General features: G+C 42.5%; 1 protein-coding gene across 3 annotated transcripts in view; it reads left to right on the top strand.

The window, feature by feature from the left end:
- The window catches only part of ADGRA1 (adhesion G protein-coupled receptor A1), a 1158413-nt gene extending 1142317 nt beyond the window's left edge, over nucleotides 1-16096 (top strand). For all 3 annotated transcript variants that reach the window (XM_029609977.1, XM_029609976.1, XM_029609978.1), the window contains one exon: nucleotides 12688-16096. In XM_029609977.1, coding sequence (XP_029465837.1) covers nucleotides 12688-13909 — 1222 coding nt within the window. In that variant the 3' untranslated portion in view covers nucleotides 13910-16096. The remainder of the gene's footprint in view (nucleotides 1-12687) is intronic.
- Nucleotides 16097-20456: the final 4360 nt, after the last annotated feature.

The raw sequence follows: 20456 nt of genomic DNA, 5'->3' as shown, positions 1-20456 counted from the left end.
TTATGCACATAAGTCAGTATATTTTAAAGCATACACACATGAGTGAAATTACCAGTTTTACCAGTTAATCTACCAGTTTGCCCAGTCCTTCTCCATAGCATTGAGACCCTACTAGTTCTTCAACCTGAACTCTTCCCAGTTCACCCAAACCTTCCACCCAGTCAGTACTGCACAGTAAATACATTTAATATCATTTATGCCAGATCATTAGCAGGTCTAAATGTTAGAGATGTGCATTCGTTTTTCCCGAATTAGGCAATTTCAACAAAATTGCCTAATTCGGTATGGTTCGGGGAACCGAAACATTTTTCGGGTTAGTGTGCACTAACTCAAGTTAGCACACATTAACTTTGACCCGTTAGTGAGCACTGTCGGGAGTTAGGGCACACTAATCTGAAAATCGGGGCTCCCCCAAAAAAAAAAAAACACGGGAAAAATGAAATTTCCCGTGGGGGGCCCTGAACCGAAGCCCTAAATGATTAAAAAAAATGATGCACATCTCTACTAAATGTATTTGAATAAGTTGGAAAATGTATGTGCATGTCTTTTAAAATAGCAACTTACATGCATAAGTATTAGCTCCACCTGGACACTCTACTAGACGTCCCTTTTTTATGCATATATATGTGCATACAAAAGTTAAAATACATGCATATTTTCCCCATTTATAAATAATATGGAATACTTGTGTTGCGACGGCCAGTCGCAGGACCTGCGACCAGTCCATCTTATTTCTCCCCCCATGCTGTCCCGGAGCTATTCCTGCTCCGGGACAGGACGGGGGAGGCGTTTCGGAGGGCCTCCAGGCGCCTCCGGCCAGCTCTTCCTCTGCAGGCCTTTCCTTTGTGGCAGAGATACCGCCGTCGATTCTCCCGGGGTAGAGCCTTAGGTATGCGTGCATGATCTGGCCCTCCTCTTAAAGGGCCCATGGCACAAAAAGATTGCCAGCTCTCCTCCATGATGTCAGCCCCAGATCTATATATAAGGTGAATCCTGGCATTCAGGAGTCGCCTTAGCAACATCTCCCTTCCTTGCCCGTTGGCTTGTTCGTCCGCTGACCACGTCTGTCTTCTTTCTGGGACCTGACCACCGCCTGCAGTGACCTCGGCTTGTTCCTGACCAAGTCTGTCCACTGCCTGTCTCCTACCTTCTGACTGTTTCCATGACCACGCCAGACCACTGCCTGCCTCTGACCTTCTGCCTTTCTCCATGACCACGTCTGCACGCTGCCTGGAACTGACCTCTGCCTGAACTTGACCACATCTGAATGCCTCCTGGAACTTGACCCTGCTTTGGCTGACCACGCTTCTTGAACCTGGCACTGATCTTAGCTATCCATTCAGAGATACTCTTCTGTCCTTCACAGGTACCAAGGACTTCCGGCCTAAGGGTCGACCGTGCACCCTTGCTTGTGGTGGGCACACCCCTGAACTTCCTGTCGAGATCCTGCGAGGCCCACCTAAGACCAGGCGGCCCAGGTACTCAAGGGCTCAACCCGGGGGTACCTAGGGTTGCTAGTGGCGAAGCTCCCGATTTACGATTTTTGACGCTAAATCGGGGGAATTGTTATTGTATCGCGGCTCTAACGATTTTTGACAATTTAAAATATATCTGACGATTGTTTTAAATCGTCAAAAAACGATTCACATCCCTAATATATATAGCAATCATTATTCCATCTAACAATACATTTACAAGGATATCTTAGCATAAATGTTGCTCCCATAGCTAAAGTATCTTATTTCAAAGAAAGGAAATCTTTATGCCTTTCCTGTGTAACTCTTAGAAATATCAGAAAATATTTGCAACGGCTGACCAGAAAAAAAAGAATTTAAATTCCAAAAGTACAATTTTATCACTTTACTAAGATCTGCCTGAGAAACAAAGGAAACTAACAAAGTTCCACTTTCAATAATTTCAGGACCAGAGTTTTCTAAAAAGTTATTTAAATTAAAAGGTAAGGAATGTACAGGCTGGTTCTCAGTCAAAACAATATGAAAAGAAGTAAGCAAGACATATAATGTATTAAATAATCACAGGAAGAGAGTCAGTTTCACAATACAAAATATCCAGGAAATACTTTCTTACAGTCATCAAAAGTTACTCCCAAATAATTACAGGAAAATTATTCTGGGCATCTGGAGAGAACATACTTATCTTTAACAAGGGAGCTATTTAGCTCCTTAATCTCTTGCATATCTTTCTCCAAGACCTTTATTGACAATTTGATCCCCATATTGTGAAACCAATGGCTCCAGACAGGAGGACAAAAGATCGATCTTCTTTTCATAGTTATTAATAGCGTATCCAACATGGGCAATAATTTCTCAGATGAAATCCAATGTAACTAAATCTGGATTGGATGGAAAATGAAAGGACTCACCTATCGAAGGTAACTCCTGAGACACCACTCCAGATGAAACAAAGGTTATTGGGGCAGGCAGACCAACTTCTCCTGCCTCTGAAGTAAAATGTTCATTGATCACTTCCTTGGAGCCAGCCAACTCACTCAGCACATGACTGCAAAGGGACGCCGACATCGCTGGTGCCCCCATGGCTGGCACCAAACTGAGGTCATCAGAAAGTGCCAAAGCTGGCAAATCAACTTTCCCATGTCTCTGAATCAGAAGCATATAGTGGTTCAGAGGTCTGAGAGAAACCTCTTCCGCTAGAAGTGAAGATGCTCCCTCACCGATAATCACAACAGGATCTTCTTCTCTAACTTGAATATTAGAGATCTAGGACACTGGAAAAGAGATTTGCTGCTGGCCAGGAAGCAGGTCAGGATGTGAAGGGAAGACGCTAGCCTTCCCTTTACACTTCAGAGGTATCTAAAAGGTAATATAGCAAATCAAAGAAACAAGCACACAGCAGTCAAACCCTGGCCACAGTTCATTCTGCATCTTAAGTCTCCTGCCAGGACATTATGAATATTTGGTTATGCCATTCAGTCTTTCTAATTTCATCACATGGTCAACAAGATCTTCCGAGATCTTCTTTACTCCCACTTAGTTATGTATCGGGATGATATTCTCATTTTTCACAATTCCTGGCACAATACCATGAATATGTGAAGCAAGTCCTCAAAAGACTCAGGGAACATTATCTTTATGCCAAACTTGAAAAATGTACATTTGAAATGGAAGCGCTGCCATTCCTGGGTTACATCGTGTCATGGCACGGGTTACACATGGACCCTGAGAAATTAAAAGCCATTGTAGACTGGCCTCAACCTGTCTGCAGTGTTTCCGGAACTTTATGAATTATTATCGGTAGTTCATGGACAGATAGTCCTCCTTGGCAGCCCCCTTCACCACTCTTACTAAAAAGGGTGCTGATACCAGGCAGTGGACTGAGGAGGCTATTCAGGCTTTTTGCTGCCTTAAACAAGAGTTTCTTCAAGATCCCTGTCTCCACCATCCAAATTTATCCAAAACATCCAACTTAGAGGTAGATACCTCTGCCACTGTGGTCAGGGCTGTCCTCACCCAACACAATGACAAGGAGACTTTTGTACCCTGCTTTTACTTCTCAAAAGTGTTCATCCCTGCAGAGAAGAGAACGAAAACTTTCAGCATTTAAGTTTGCATTAGAGAACTGGCATCATATTTTAGAAGGAGCCGAGCACCAGATTATAATATATACAGACCACAAAAATATGGAATATTTGCTAAAGGCACAGGAGTCAAACCCATGTCAGTCCCAGTGATCTTTATTCTTTAACCGCTTTGATTTTGAATTATGATACCACCCTGCAGAAAGGAATCAATGGGCTAATGCCCTCTCGTGGTCTTTTGACACCAAAGATTCTTCGGAGCCTCCATGACATATCGTAGACCTAGCAAGAATTGTGGTAGCTGCCACCATGATGGTCTCACCTGAGAACATGGTAGTTCACAGGAGGCTTAGAGAAAAAGTCCTCAAATGGGCCTATGACTCCCATCTGGAAGGACACACTGGAATTGCCAGAACCCTTGAGATAATTATTTGACACTACTGGTGGTCCCCAATTAAAACCAGATGTAAGTTGCTATGCGGAATCCTGTCCTACCTGTGCAATGATCAAGAGCTCTCATGCTTACCCTTGGGGGCTATTATAGCCATTGACAGCCCCCGAGTAACCCTAGACCCAGCTGGCCACTGAATTTCTTACTGGCCTTCCCCTCTCTGATGGCTACACTACCATCTGGGTAGTTGTGGATCACTTCTCCAAGATGGCTCACTTCATACCACTCCCTAGGCTTCCTGCTGCACCCGAGCTGGCTTGCCTTTTTGTTCAACACATCTTTCGATGACACAGGATCCCATCTCACATCCTCTCAGACAGAGGAGTACAATTCACAGTCCATTTTTGGAAAAGCCTCTGCTTAAAGTTTGGTATTACATTGGATTTCAATTCAGCATGCCTACCCACAAAGCAACGGGCAAACTGAATAAATCAAACAGACTCTCAAAGCATTCCTAAGACCTTACGCTATTCAGCACCAGGACAACTGGGTTTCTCTTCTCCCATGGGCAGAATTCTGCCACAGTAACCATGTGGGGAGTTCATTGGGTTCTTCATCTTTTCAAATAGTCTTCGACCATTATCCGAGAGTGCCACTATCAGTCCCATTCTCAGTCTCTTGTCCAGCAGCCAACACTATGGGACATGATATCAAAGACCTATAGCAAAAAAATTATCAGCTCCTCACAGAGGCTGCCAACCACTTTAAAAAACAAGCAGCCAAAAAGTGTAGATCAGTGCTATCACCTCAATCAAGAGAAACGATATGGCTCAACTCCCAGAACCTATGTCTTAAGATACAATCAGTCAAATTTGCACCAAGATTTGTGCGACCATTCTCCATTACTGCCAGGTAGGACTGATGGCCTACCTGTTAAACACCCAAAATGTGTTTCATGTTTCCCTCCTTAAACCAGCGGTACTGTAATGGCCATCAAGGTCTCCTTCTAAACCCATTGAAGTGACCTTTGAGGAAGACATCATTTATGCGGTCCATGAGATTCTGGATTATAGCAGGGTTTGAAACAAACTGGAATATCTCATTTCTTGGAAGGGCTTTAGATCCAAAGAAAACTTGTGGGATCCAACTGGTAAAATAATTCTATTGACACTTTCCCCAGAAGCCCAAGCCTAGGGGTTGGAGAGAGGGCTTAGAGGAGGGGGTACTGTTAAATTTGCTGGTGCAGCAGGTTATCATGACTGGCTGCACTCAACTCTAGCACCGCCAAGGGCCCAGGATGCCACCACCGCAAACGCAGTACCAATGCCATCATCTTGTCTCTTTGATCTCCTAGGTGCGTATGTGTGGCACACACTGGAACTAGTAGGCCCCATGGCAGGAACAGCAGCAGTGGTGCCCATTGATGATGTCAGCTCATCTGGGTACTTAAATCCCAGTTGTGTTCTAAGTAGACCCTCCGGGGAGAGAGAAAAAGTAAAAGAAGCACATAAAAATAAAACAAAACAAAAATCTTCAAAAATAAATATATAAAAACGGTTTTGAATAAAATGATTGAAGAATAAACCACAGTGGCTAGACAATAAGATAGTCACAAAAGGGCTATCCTAGAAAATAGCCACCGTACATTTACCACGTATCAAGGAGTTCCCTTGATGTTGGGTTGTGTATGGTTTCTAAGTAAACCCTCAGCAACAGGGTCCTCTTGCCTAGCACAGTGTGCATTGCTTGCCTCATCCTGCTTTCCAGCCTTGCCTCATCCTGCCATCCAGCCTTGCCTCATCCTGCCTTCAAGCTTTGCCTCGTCTATCCTTGCCTTGTCCAGTCTGTCTGCCTGTTCTCCTGGTTTTAATCTCTGCTCTGGACTTTGACCATTCTCTCACCTGCAGCCTTGTCCTGACGTCTACTATGGTCCTTGACCATTCTCTGTTTAATGCCAGCCCTTACCTGTGACTGAATCCAGTACCTCCCTGATTGCTGCCAACTCTGATCTTAGCCCATTTTTGGACTTTCTCTCTGACTGCCCTCGGGACCCTCCTAAGCCCTGCTGGACCCTGGAACCCAAGGGCTCAACATGCGAGGAACTGGGCTGGTATAAGCAAAGCTCCATCTTGTCCCAGACCAGGGCATGTTCACCAGCTGTCAGCGTGGACCTAGTAGGTTTGCCTACCTGGCTGCATCAACCACATCACCGCACTAGAGATCACAATCATTACAGAAGGTGTGAATACTAAAAGCATCCACACCCCAACCCAAGTTCTAAATTACCTTCATTAGCACACTAGTGAACTGGTAGTGAGTCAATAGTTAGCCATCAGCATGCACCAAAAACAGCCTTCCAACTGCCAGCTGAACACGCCAAAAATTTCCTGTACAAATAAACAGGGCATACCCCTCCTATCAGTCACACAATGTAGTGTTGACCTTTGAATATACAACATCATGTAGTCATCTGTCAAAGTAATGTTTTCATACGGCCCAGCAGAGCACGCAACCAATTCACTCACCCACATAGCGCCGAAAAAGGCAAACACAAAAGACATTGAAATAAAATTGCCTCGTACTCGGATCAACATAGCATAGGCAAATTCCTCATTATTGCTAACAACTCCCTAAAACCTATAGGACAATGCCTATTCCAAAAATCTCATCGGCTCAAATCCCCTGAATGCTGCACCAGACTCTCACACATCCACAGCAGACCCTCAGTCCCTCCTGCTTCTCCTCTGTGGCATCCAATGATACCCCAACACTTGCATTGAATGGAGTACACGCTCCGTTCACAGACCCCATGCTCGGCACCACACTCACATCAACTTAACTCACTTTCTCAAGGCTACCGCCATCGCTCAGCTGCCTAGCAATAGCAGAAGCACCTGTCCCGGATCACGATAGGAGGCTACCGTAATCCGGGAGACAAACTACAATGAAAGTACGGGGTGGGGGGAATAGAAGGGAAAGGGTTGGTGGTGGACATTGGGGGGGGGGGGGGATCTGGAGCCCTTGAGATATGCTGAAAAAAATAAAAAGGGAAGTAGAAGCAGGGCTTGGGGGAGGGGGGATTCCGGGACTCAATAATTTTATTTTAAATATAAAATGGGCCATTTGGGAAGTGGTGGCAGGTTGGACCCCATATTGCCTTTGCAACTTGGCGGGGTGGGGGGGAAACAGGCCGCAATGTGAGTTTTTTTATAAACTGAAATGTAACTTAACTGGCTATATTATTTTGAATATAGCCAGTTATGTCTAAAGTTGTACAGCCATCCATAGCCAAATAACTTTATACATAACCAGCAATATTCAAATAAATATCCGGTTAAGTATAAAGGTATCTGGCTATGGTTAGTCAGATAACTTTAATCAGGGATATCCAATGGGATATTTCTCGCACTGAATATTTGGGACAAGTTATCTGGCTAATTTTAGCCAGATAACTTGTCCACTAAATGGCCAACTGAATATTAACCTCCTGGTGTCTTTTCATTAATCAGGTTGTAAATAACATATAGTTTCTTCTTGATAGCTTGTGCATTGATCAACATAATAATGACCTTCATAGTGGAATCGTTAGTATTTTCACATTTAGTTTGAACAGAGATTAAACAAGATGGCCACTAACATTTAGCATTTCGATAGGTTCTAGAGAGATCACTGTATCTGCCATGATGCAGAATAACTGAAATAAGAAATGATGTTTCTTCAAATCGGTTGATCAGTGGCTTGAAGAGGTTGATAGTCTCATCCACTATCATTGCACACAAAGAAGATCCTTTGTTGTACTCCTTCATGCACACGATGGAGCATGTGGTCCTCCATTATTGACCACTGGCTCTTGAAACCCCTCAGATGACATCAGCAGTGGGGCAGGGCATCGGCCCATGGTTGACAGCTGAGCTGGCAGGGAAGACAGGAAGCAATAGTAGACATCTCTTTCATCAGGGGGCAAAAGATGGAGAATGCCGATCTCCGGAGAGAGGCATGGAGCAGCATATCCCTTGACCACAGCATTGACTATTGGTGCTTGAATGCACCCCCCCCCCCCCCACTCAAATGACATCACTGGGAGTGGGACATTGGCCCATGTCTGATAGCTCTATAAACTCCTTACTATCCAACCTCCACCTAGCTCTAATTGCATCTAAAACTGAACTTCTTATTATTTCCAGTCACCCTGACCATATCTCCCACCTCACACTCCAGAATACGGCCACAGCACACTCTCAACTTCAATCCGTAAGAGACTTAGGCGTCCTGATAGACCAACACTTAAACTTCAAACCCTACATCAAATCTCTCCTAAAGGGGGGTTTCTATAAACTAAATGTCCTTAAAAAACTCAAACCCCTCCTCCACACTCAAGACTTCCGTACTGTTGTACAGACCACCATGCACACGAAACTAGACTACTGCAACGCACTCCTGCTAGGCCTTCCCGCCTCCACCATCAAACCCCTCCAGATTCTACAAAACTCCATGGCCAGAATCATAACTAATACCTGCAAAAGGGACCACATCACCCCTATTTTAAAGGACCTGCATTGGCTACCTATTTCCTTCTGCTCACAATACAAAACTCTTACCATCCTTCACAGCTCTTTATACAAACACAGCCACACCTGGCTTGATGATATGCCTCGCTTCCGCTCAACTGACCGCCCCACACGAACTGCCCTCGCAGGCACCCTCCACACCCCTTCCCTCAAATCTGCGCATCTGACCCTCACCAGGGAAAGGGCCTTCTCCATCGCTAGTACTTCCCTCTGGAATTCCCTCCCCACTTTCCTCCGTCTAGAGCCATCCCTGCACAACTTCAAGAAAGGAGTCAAGACATGGCTCTTTAAGAAGGCCTACCCTGATGAGAACCCAACATAGACTGTCCCCGAAAAAGCTCGTCCATGATCTGCCCTTGAATCATTCTTTCTTGCCCTCCTTACCCCTCCTTACCCCTGCTCTCCCCTTAACCCGTCCCCAGCCATTCAAACCCTCTTCCTCCTTAACTTTGCCACCTACTTATCCTGATGATAGCAGCCGTTTCTGATATAAGAATGACCATAGATGTATATAGCGATACATAAGATGTATATAGTTCCTCTTGTATTGGATATAGTTCCTCTTGTATTGTATACAGCCTGTACACAGTTCCTATTTACTCAGTTATATTATTGCCTCTCTCCTTTCCTATCATTTCCATCTGCATTTACCTTCTCCTTTCCCCCTCTCCCTTTTCCTGCCTGCCCACCCTCCTTCCCCTCGTTTATTGTAATTTCCTCCTTTCAGTTCATTGTAAACCAGCATGATGTGCTTCTACAAATGTTGGTAAAAAAAAGTTTGTAAATAAATAAATAAATAGCTGAGCCAATGGGGAAGACAGGAGGTAACTGAAGCCATCTCTCTCAATAGGGGCGATGGATGGCAGAAGGCCCGGTCTCCCAGAGAGAGGCATGGCAGCAGGAACAGTAAATCTTTATGCTGATGATTCCCAGATTTACCTCTCTACATTAGAAATTTCATCAGGAATCCAGTCCCATATCTCAACTTGCTTATTTGACATTGCTACCTGGAATGTCCCACCTTAAACATATAGCCATTTAGAAGGGGGCAGGGCCAGAGGCCTCTGACACAGCGGCACGTACAACTTGTTCCTGGCCGGAGGCAGATGTAAAAGGTAAAATAAAAATGTTGGGGGGGGTTAGAGTAGGGCTAGGGGGAGAAAAGGTTAGGGGAAGGGGTGGGAAGGGAATGGGGGAAAGCAGTGCAGCTCGGCGCACGCAAGGTACACAATTGTGCACCCCATTGCGCGCGCCGACCCCTGATTTTATAATTTGCATGCGCCTGCAAGTTATAAAATCCGGTGTACATGTGCGCACGCCGGGTAGCATGTGCACCTTTTTAAAATCTACCCCTAAAATCTGTAGCTCAGTGTGCAGCGGCGATCAAAAAAACAAATAATGTTTGGAATGATCCAAAGAAGTAATGGAGAATAAAACAGAAAATATAATAATGTCTCTGTGTTGATCCATGGTACAACCACACATTGAGTATTGTTTGCAGTTCTGGTTGCACAATCTCAAAAAACATAAGGCTGAACTAATAAAGGTTCAGAGGAAGACAATGAAAATGGGGATGGAATAGCTCTGTTATATTTGGCTGGCTGCGTTAGGCTCTCCACATCTGGCCTCACTCACCCGAATGCCATGCCTCCTCCATGCTGCAGGCTACCTTTGCTGTTCCTTAGGGGTGCACATTCTCACACACTTCTAACATGTAGGCCCCAGAATAGGAAATCCCCTTGTGGCGCCGGCTGATGACCTCACCTGCTAGGTGAATTTAAACCCCACTCGCACAGCTAACCGACACCTTTGCAACAGGTCTCCTGCTAAGATTAGCAGTGCTCATTGTTCTGCGTTTTCCTGTCCTATTCCAAGTCCCTGCCTTATTCCATGTTCCTGCTATGTTCCCTGGTTTTCTTCTTCAGTCCTCCTTCTCTGGGTCTCCTCAGCTCTACTATGTACTTCCCTCTGAACTGCCTTCTCATGCTCTGAACCCCAGCTGGCACCAGGCTACACCTCTGTTTGTCACCTGCCTTGACCTCAGAACAGACCTAGATTATGCTTCTGCCTGCTGCCTGCCTAGTCCTGAAAACAGAACTGGACCACGCCTTGCTTGCTGCCTGCCTTGATCTCAATATGGATCTAGACTTTCTCCTTTGCCTGCTGCCTATCCAGACTTCAGACAAATCCGCTACCTCACTTCTCTCGCCCAGCAGTCTTCTCTCTCCCATCTCCATTGGAAAAGATGTGCAGGTCCTGCCAACCTCCAAAACTCACAGGCTCAATCCAAGGGGGAGGTGGTTGGCTAGGCAGAAGATCTGCTCCTATCATGTGTCAGCCACAGCTTGTTAAGGCCTATCTTGCACCTGTGCAAGATAAGACGATACAGCCTAACAGCAGCTCAAGAATTCACTTCCCAGAATGTGACAAATTGCAAAGGCCATGAGCTCTGCTGACTCACTGGTGCTTCAGCTATTGCAAGGCCTTGCCTTGCAAGTCTAGCTGCTTGTGGGGATGAAGAAGAAATTCTGCCAATGTATGGACGCCAACTAGGCATAAGGCACTGCCACATAACCTTCGGCTATTGTGCAGGGGCCACTGGTTCCACATGCCTCACCAAGAATGCCTGGCATCCACCTTTTTCCTCCTCCTCGTTACAGTGTGAATCCAAAGTCCTGCAGGGGTTTTTTGAACCAGTGTCAGATCAAGTTTGAGTTATAGGCTGCTAGCTTGTCTTCTGACCAGGGAAAGGTAGCCTTTATCATTTCTCTTCTTACTAGACATGTTCTGGCTTGAGCATCACCGCTATGGGAACATAATGACCCCTCAGTGAATAGCTTGGCTAAGTTCCTGGAGAATTTCCACAGGGTTTTGTGGAACTGGGATGATCTTCTTCCACTGCAGCTGACCTCTTGCGTTCCCATCAAGGATCACAAACAGTGGGTCAATATGCAATCCAGTTCCGTATGCTGGTGGCAGAATTTCTCTGGAACAATGAAAGTCTTATGGCAGTCTTCTGGCTGCTCCAATCAAGGATGAATTAGCGGAATGCGAAATCGCTACAACACTGGATATCTTGATCACTCTACACTTGGATCGATGTTCGTTTTCAAGAAAGGGCTTGGAAGTGAGACCAATCCTGAACGCCCCCATGCATGGCCCCCAGGTTTCAGCATCCTGTTGAGTTCCCTCACAGGGAAGCGAATCTCTCTATCTCTCCAAGGGAACCCACGCAGTGGGCAGATTCCATTTGACCGAGAAAGAAAAACGCAGATGCTAACGTGAAAATCTCTGCCTCTATTGTACTGAGTCTGGGTATCACATCACCCATGTCCCCTGAGGCCGGGAAACCCCAGTACCTAGAACTGATCAGGGAGGCAGTTGTAGACCCAGCCACTCACTCTCCCCACTCCCGGATAGTCCTACCAGTTTAACTCCAGACCTACACTCTGGAAATATTAACTGAAGCATTCCTGGACTGTAGGGCAATTTTACTGATGAACATCTGGTCCAACAATATCACCTTCCGTTGGTTCCCTTGGCTCACCTTCTGTTCATCTCCTGAGTCATTATCAGTGAAAATTACAGCAATAACCTGACCCCTAACCCTTTGGGTCGGTCTCCTGCATTAGGAACAGGTATTGTTGCATGTCTTCCAATGTTCAGTTAACCCACTGATCCTAAGATTACCCTGGCTCCAAAAAATGTTTTGGCCTGCTCTTTTTCTTACATGTGCAAATTTGCTCATGGTCCCTGATTTACATGTGTATGCAGCAGTTTTAAAATAGCATGCACTTATGTACATGCTATTTTATGCATGCAAGTACTAATTTTTATGCATGCAATGTTTGAAAATTTCCTAAATGGCTTTAGTTATTACAGTGCAATATTTTTCATACTAAACCACTTTAACATGCACAATGTTAGTGACCTTTAGTGAATCATCTCTTTTATATATAATGTAATATGCATATGAAAATAGTTGATTCATGGTGTTTTTATTATGCACCTTATAAAAAATGTATATAAAAAGTCTAATGCTCAAATATCTTGAAATAATTATTTAGGCATACAGTACATCAGTGTAGTTATGTTATATAAATGATTGTTCATTGTTTTTATAGGTTTTGTTTAATTTTTTAACATTTTAATTTTGCTTTTTGCTTTTTCAGCTGTTGGATGGCATGGGAGCCCAGCCTTGGTGCATTTTATGGACCAGTCTCATTTATTGTTTTAGTGACCTGTGTTTACTTTCTTTGCACATATGTGCAGTTGAAGCGTCATCCAGAACGCAAGTATGAATTAAAGGAAAGGACAGAAGAACAGCAGAGGCTGGAAAGTGCAGAAATGGGCCACAGCCATATTACAGACTCTGGGTCAGTGTCCCAGACAACCTGCTCAATGATTTCATCTTCGCTGTTGGAAAATGAACATTCGTTTAAAGCTCAGCTTCGAGCTGCTGCATTCACATTATTTTTGTTTACTGCCACATGGGCCTTTGGTGCACTTGCTGTGTCTCAAAGGCACTTCTTGGATATGATTTTTAGCTGCCTTTATGGAGCATTTTGTGTGACCCTGGGCCTATTCATTTTGATACATCACTGTGCAAAGCGAGATGATGTTTGGCATTGTTGGTGGTCCTGTTGCCGATCTAAAAGAAATGCATATTCGGTGCAAGTTAATGTTCGTCCAAAGGTTAATGTCAATGGAGATGCACAGATTCATACAACATGTCTTCAGGATTCACCTTGTCCTAATAAATCGTCTGTTTGTAATCATACACCTGCTGGGCACTGCAAACTTACCAATCTACAAGCTGTCCAAAACCATGTCAACTGCCTTTCACCAGTTACACCATGCTGTGCAAAGGTTCACTGTGAGCAGCTTATGGATGATGATGCTCATATCCATGTACACAGCGAAGGGGCTTTCAGACCTAACATGCATGTTCACAGGTGCCTAAAAAGCAGAACTAAACCACGTTATTTCAGTCGGCACAGGTCTGCTGCAGAAAGAGAATATGCTTATCACATTCCTTCTAGCATCGATGGAAGTATCCACAGTTCACATACAGACAGCCCACACAGTGCACACGATGGTCAGTCAGGACACAGGCGGACCTGCTGTGCAAAAAGTGATCTGTATCCTACCATTAACCAGCCTGAAAGCAGCGATGCAAGTACTGTTGTGTACAGCTGTGCCAAAATGCCAGAAACTGACACGGTGCACCATACAGGTCATTTTGAGATGCATCCACGAAGACAATCATACCCTTTTAACACAACCAATCACAATGGAATACTCAAGGGGAACATGCACGAAGCCATGATATACAGTTCAGATAGTACGGGAAACATCAAAACTGGCCCTTGGAAAAATGAAACTACTGTGTAGTTCACAGGCCATTAAAAATCTCTGAAAGAATCCTTTCTGACTAAAATCACTATAAACTTTATGGAGGCTTCTTTTAAAATTTGTTCTATGATTTTTGTGTTTGTCTTTTTAATGAGTTAACTTTACATGTTTATGTAGCACATCAGCAAATCCTAGATTTACCACATCTGCTTCTGTTTGGTTAATAAAAGGAGACTAAAGGAGAAAAGTATGGACAGTATTCAGAAAAAAAAATTATTTTTATAAAAGATCAAAAAAGTGTTTCAGAAAAGCATTTAAAACTTTGCCTACAGAACTGATTTTAAGGGGCAATATCCTTTTGCTATAAGTCTGTGTTAAAAAATGTGCTTGCTTTTAACTCATTCTTTCTTATTTTCCAATCCTAAGGACAACTGTAAACCTTTTTATATACTCATAGCAGTATCCTAAACTTTACTTAATTTTTTGTAGTGAAATATTACTGCATTATGAGTTTTTAATCAGAACTGACAATAACAGAAATAAAGTAACACATTTTATAAGCATTCTATTACATTTTTTAAATCCACAAAAGCGATACTGCCTCTAAAGATTTGCCAGTAGCATAAGGACTCTGAATTCACGTAATGTATAGTCTCTGTGTTCTTGTTGGAGAGAAGTACTTGGTAATGTCTCTGTTACATTTATGGTGCTGTATTGGTTGTATTTTGCATGACACATATGTCAGGTTATATCATTTGTTGTTTTCTAGTGTTACATGTGTAAGCAGAAAAAAAAAAAGCAGTATTGTAAAAGGCTGTGAAAACCCTGTTGGTATTAATCTAGAGCATTATAAACTGATGAAAATCACTACTGCACTAGTTTAAGTGGCACAATCCTTTGTATAAGGTTCTATGATAGCTTTGATAAAGGTTCACTCTGATGTCTTTGCAGAGCATGCAGTCAGTACTCATTGTATGCGACACTGTGCAGTCATACAAATTTATCTCAACAAGTTTTCCACTTTGTAAAGTATGCCTTTTGAACAAATCTGTATGCTGTTTCACACTTACGTTTCCACATCTGTTTCAGGAGTGCAGTTCTTATCATTAACTCTTTGAGGACTAGAGTCATTATCTTAAATGTACCTAATTTTACTTGGGCAGGACTGTATATGCAATGCTGCTATCTAATTATGTGAACAATGAAATCCACAGCGGTGAGATAATGAATGCCCAGGTTTTCTGTGCAAGTTTATTAATTACACATTTCCACGTATGGGTAAACAAAAAATCCCCCAAAAACCCCAGACTAGTATCCAGATGGGGGTTTATCATGCAATGCATATTTGTCCTCCTAAAAATAATTCCTCCTGGATTTCAGGAATGCTGTAAGTACAGGACATCTCTAGGTCAGTAACATCCCCTGCTAACAGAATGTTTAGCAAGAGGTTTACATGTTTCCTTGAATATCTGGACACTAAGCACTAAAACATTTAAAAATTATAATTAGCCTTGCCATGAAAATAGACTGTATTTTTATAATGAGAAAGGAAAGAGAGGGAGCCGTATAATTTGAAAACAAATACAGAATTTGAAACAAACTGAAAAATAAAGTAGTGTTTTCATACTTGACAAGACGATGCACAGCACAGTCGAACATCGTCGGTGCCATTACTGCCTATTGGCTTGGGTAACTGATGCATTTCTAGAGAGAAGAATTTGGCTTTGACATGCAAGCCCCGTAATGAACTGTCACTCTTTTAATTTACAGAGCTCATTATGTAATGATCTTTACGTGCTTTAATCCATCATGATTTTATTAGCAGTTTATTAGTCCCTATATTTTTAATACATACAACTATATTTCCATACAGTGTACATAAATATGACAACTTTTATTGTTGGAATGTTTTAAAATACATATGTCATGATGAATGTGTTCTGCACTGTTGCAGGTGGGAATTAGTACTCAAAGGGTTAATGCTCAGTATCTGAGTGGAAGAAATTTTATTTCTGTATTTTTGTAAATTTGAAAAATATATTGTAAACTATAGCAGTGTAATATACCATTTTCATAATATGTATGTCTTTAAAAAGTTAATAAGAAAAATGCACTAGGTGGGTGTTTTATTCAACTATGACAGCTATACAACTTTTTCATGATTGCTTCTCTAGCTGATGCAAAAAAAAAAAAGAGCCTAAGCTTTATTATGTATACGCTGTATATGCCTGAACTGCCTCACAACTAAAATACAGTATTTTGCATTGTTTGCAAAATGTTATACTTTCTGTTTAATAGTTCTTCTTCTTTTGAAATCTATTTGCTATTTTGCCATCTAAACAACTGCTTCCCTTTACATTAGCAATGCAGACAATTTGCCATCTAAACAACTGCTTCCCTTTACATTAGCAATGCAGACAATTGGTGAGCCAGCCATGGGGAATCCCAAACACCATGCCATATAGTTCAGACCAAAAAAATGCGGAGCCAAAAACATAGGTAACATTTATTTTTAATGTCATCTTTTATAGGAATGCTGTAAAAATGCATCTTCTAATTTTAATGTCAATAATCTCTCATGCAAAATTTGTGGGGTAAATCTGCATGCAATAGAGCCTGATAAATCCCTGAGTTGCACAGAATATCATATTTGCAGCATCATAAGATCAAGTGATGTGAACAGAGATTCTCCATATATTTGGCCTTGCATTTAGCTTATGAATTTTGTGGGCTAGATACCAGTCTTAAAATTGTATTTATTTTATTTATTTATTTTATTTAACACATTTCTATACCGTTTTACCAGTACTAATACTGTTCAAAGCGGTTTACAATGATAAAATAAGAGTATAATAAAATAATTAAAATAAACCGAAATAAAACAAAATAAAACAGAAATGCAGTAAAGTAAGAATAAAAATACAGTGTAATAATTATCAATAACATAACTTGGGATGGTATGAGGGAAGAATTGGTGGCTACATTATTAAAAATTCAAAGATCAGAAAATCATATAAAGGTATTAATTAAACATTAATAAAGCATAACTAAAGAAAACGGCCCATCTAGTATTATTACTCCAAACTAAGGAGTTTCCATATCTTTAAAAGCTATTTGAAATAGATGAGTTTTGAGACAGTTATAGATAAACTTTTAAAAAATCCATCCAAACCATGGTAAGTTCACCATCTAAGTTCTGAGTCAGAAACATTTTAATATTTTTAATTTGGGATTCAGTTGGTGAGCTCTCAGAATATTTATATAGTGCTTTGGTTGTAAAATACTCAATGAAAAGAATATATCTTTGAATATTAAGACATTATTCTTGGTCTTATGTTCCAGCAAAGCAATGACTTAATTGGTTCTTAAGAAATCCCACAATTAACTCAATCAAGTCAAGCATTAAGAAGCAATTTTCACAAAGCTGTCATGTAGCAAAACACATGAGCACTTATGTATCCACATACTATTTGCAAGTTTTCAAAGAGAAACTACTAATGCAATCTACTCTTGATAATTTGCTAATGGTACACAGGTACTTTGTACCTGCTATTTTTGAGACCTGAGGAACAGGGAAGAAACCACCAAAGTATAATTGAAAATTAAATTAAGCACACTGGGCCCAATATTCAGAGATATCTGGTTATCTAAGTTACATGGATATTAATTATCTGGTTAATTTAGAATGGATAGTCAGCAGTATGGCTAAGCTGCTGAATATAACTGGATAAGTGCCAGTTAACCGGTTAGGTTATACCCGGATAATGTTAGACCTGCTATTGAGCTGGCCTAACTTATTTGGTTAACTTAACTGGATAAGACTGAATATAGGCACTTATCCGGTTATAATAACCATATAAGTTGTCCCACCTTGATTCACCCATTGCCCGACCCCAAGATATTAGGGATGTGAATCGTTTTTTGACGATTTAAAATGTCGTCCGATATATTTTAAATCGTCAAAAATCGTTAGGGCCACGATACAATACCAATTCCCCCGATTTATCGTCAAAAAATCGTAAATCGGGGGAAGGGGGAGGGCAGGAAAACCGGCACACTAAAACCCCCTAAAACCCACCCCCGACCCTTTAAATTAAATCCCCCACCCTCCCGAACCCCCCCCCCAAATGCCTTAACTTACCTGGGGGTCCAGCGGCACACTAAAACACGGCACACTAAAACCCCCTAAAACCCTCCCCAACCCTTTAAATTAAATCCCCCCCCTCCCGAACCCCCCCCCAAATGCCTTAAATTACCTGGGGGTCCGTAGCGGCGGTCCATAGCTTAAATTACCTCCGTAGCGGCGGTCCGTAGCTAAATCAGGGGAAGGGGGAGAGCAGGAAAACCGGCACACTAAATCGTGTAGTCTTCAGCCGGCGCCATTTTGCAAAATGGCCGCCGCAAAATGGCGGCGGCCATAGACCAAAACGATTCGACGCAGGAGGTCGTTCCGGACCCCCGCTGGACTTTTGCCAAGTCTTGTGGGGGTCAGGAGGCCCCCCCAAGCTGGCCAAAAGTTCTTGGGGGTCCAGCGGGGGTCAAGGAGTGATTTCCTGCCGCAAATCATTTTCCGTACGGAAAATGGCGCCGGCAGGAGATCGACTGCAGGAGGTCGTTCAGCGATCGCCGGAGCGATCCCCGCTGAACGACCTCCTGCAGTCGATCTCCTGCCGGCGCCATTTTCCGTACGGAAAACGATTTGCGGCAGGAAATCACTCCTTGACCCCCACTGGACCCCCAAGAACTTTTGGCCAGCTTGGGGGGGCCTCCTGACCCCCACAAGACTTGCCAAAAGTCCAGTGGGGGTCTGGAACGACCTCCTGCGTCGAATCGTTTTGGTCTATGGCCGCCGCCATTTTGCGGCGGCCATTTTGCAAAATGGCGCCGGCTGAAGACTACACGATTTAGTGTGCCGGTTTTCCTGCTCTCCCCCTTCCCCCGATTTAGCTACGGACCGCCGCTACGGAGGTAATTTAAGCTATGGACCGCCGCTACGGACCCCCAGGTAATTTAAGGCATTTGGGGGGGGGATTTAATTTAAAGGGTCGGGGTGGGTTTTAGGGGGTTTTAGTTGCCGTGTTTTAGTGTGCTGCTGGACCCCCAGGTAATTTAAGGCATTTGGGGGGGGGGGTTCGGGAGGGTGGGGGATTTAATTTAAAGGGTCGGGGGTGGGTTTTAGGGGGTTTTAGTGTGCCGGCTCACGATTTTAACGATTTTCACGATACTTTACACACCCAAACGGCAACAATACGATTCCCTCCCCCTCCCAGCCGAAATCGATCGTTAAGACGATCGAGGACACGATTCACATCTCTACAAGATATACGGCTATCTACTTAGCATTTGAATATCTATCCCACTAAGTTTACACCGCTGACCCAAACATATTTCTGGGATGCCTAGTTTTTTATTATGGCAAAAAAGTATGCATATTGTGAAAGACACACCTATGTTTTCCTAGGCAGGGAACAATTTTCAGCCGCAAGGATCAAGCCAGGTAATACCTTAGTTATGCAGCTAGATCCTTCTGAGAATTGTTAAGGCCCGATATACAACAGAAACTTCTGCATTGAAATGAGGCATTCCAACTTGTATTAGCTTTCAAATTCTTGAAAGGTAACCACACAATGCACAGAAATTTGAATTTTCCAAAGCACATACAAACGTTTTTCATAAATATTGTGAAATCTGACTAGTGTGTGGCACTGAAAGACTGGAATATCTGCTCTAGTTTATGCTAACATTAATATTTTCAGGTCAGCATTGTAGGGTTATTTTGTATCCTTTTGCACAGTGCCCTCTCTGTCCATTGAGAAATATGATGGAGATGTCTGGTCACTATTATGTATAAAAGAAAAGAGGAAGCACTACTACACACTAGAAATGCCTTTTCAAAAAAGTAGTAGCAACAAAAATATTTTGCATACGTTAATATTACTTAATTCTTATTGCTTCATTCATCAGCAATGCCATAAACAAAACTATTCACTATAAATCAATTAAGAGAAACTTTTTGTGTTTCAAAACAGCATCAAACGGACCAGTCAAGGGAACTTTTCAAGCCTTTTACTTCATGTTCTGACCATCAACATGTGCCCTCTTTGTCCCAATTTATAAAAATTTGAAAGAAAAAAAATACCATTTTTCTAGAATTCTTTTACAGGAACATGCAGAACCCTACTGCCAAAAAGAGTTCTCCATATGTATATAAACGAAAATACATTTTTGACACAGATTTTCAGTTCTTACTGAATCCAGCACAAAAACAGAGGTTTAGAAAAGTCCTTCTTTAAGCCTGTCATGTTACAGAGTATACATTAAAATTCATGGGATTTTTCTCTTCTAGTTTTCTATGTTTAATAGAAGGCCTTTATTGTCAGAGTGGTACTTCAGAAGATTCTGTAATGTGGAACATGGTGAAGCAAATCTGAGCATCAATATTCCAGCAAAGGCACCACACTGTGAAAAAAAGATAGCTCATGTTTAATATGTACATTCATTAACAAATGATAGAAAACTCTTGTGAAGAGTCCTTGTGAGGTCTGCTACAGTCTAGCAATACTTGATTCTGTGAGTAGCTAATGCT

Source organism: Rhinatrema bivittatum, chromosome 7 (assembly GCF_901001135.1).
Source record: "Rhinatrema bivittatum chromosome 7, aRhiBiv1.1, whole genome shotgun sequence".
Classification (NCBI taxonomy): Eukaryota; Metazoa; Chordata; class Amphibia; order Gymnophiona; family Rhinatrematidae; genus Rhinatrema; species Rhinatrema bivittatum.
This window is presented reverse-complemented; position numbering and strand designations above follow the sequence as displayed.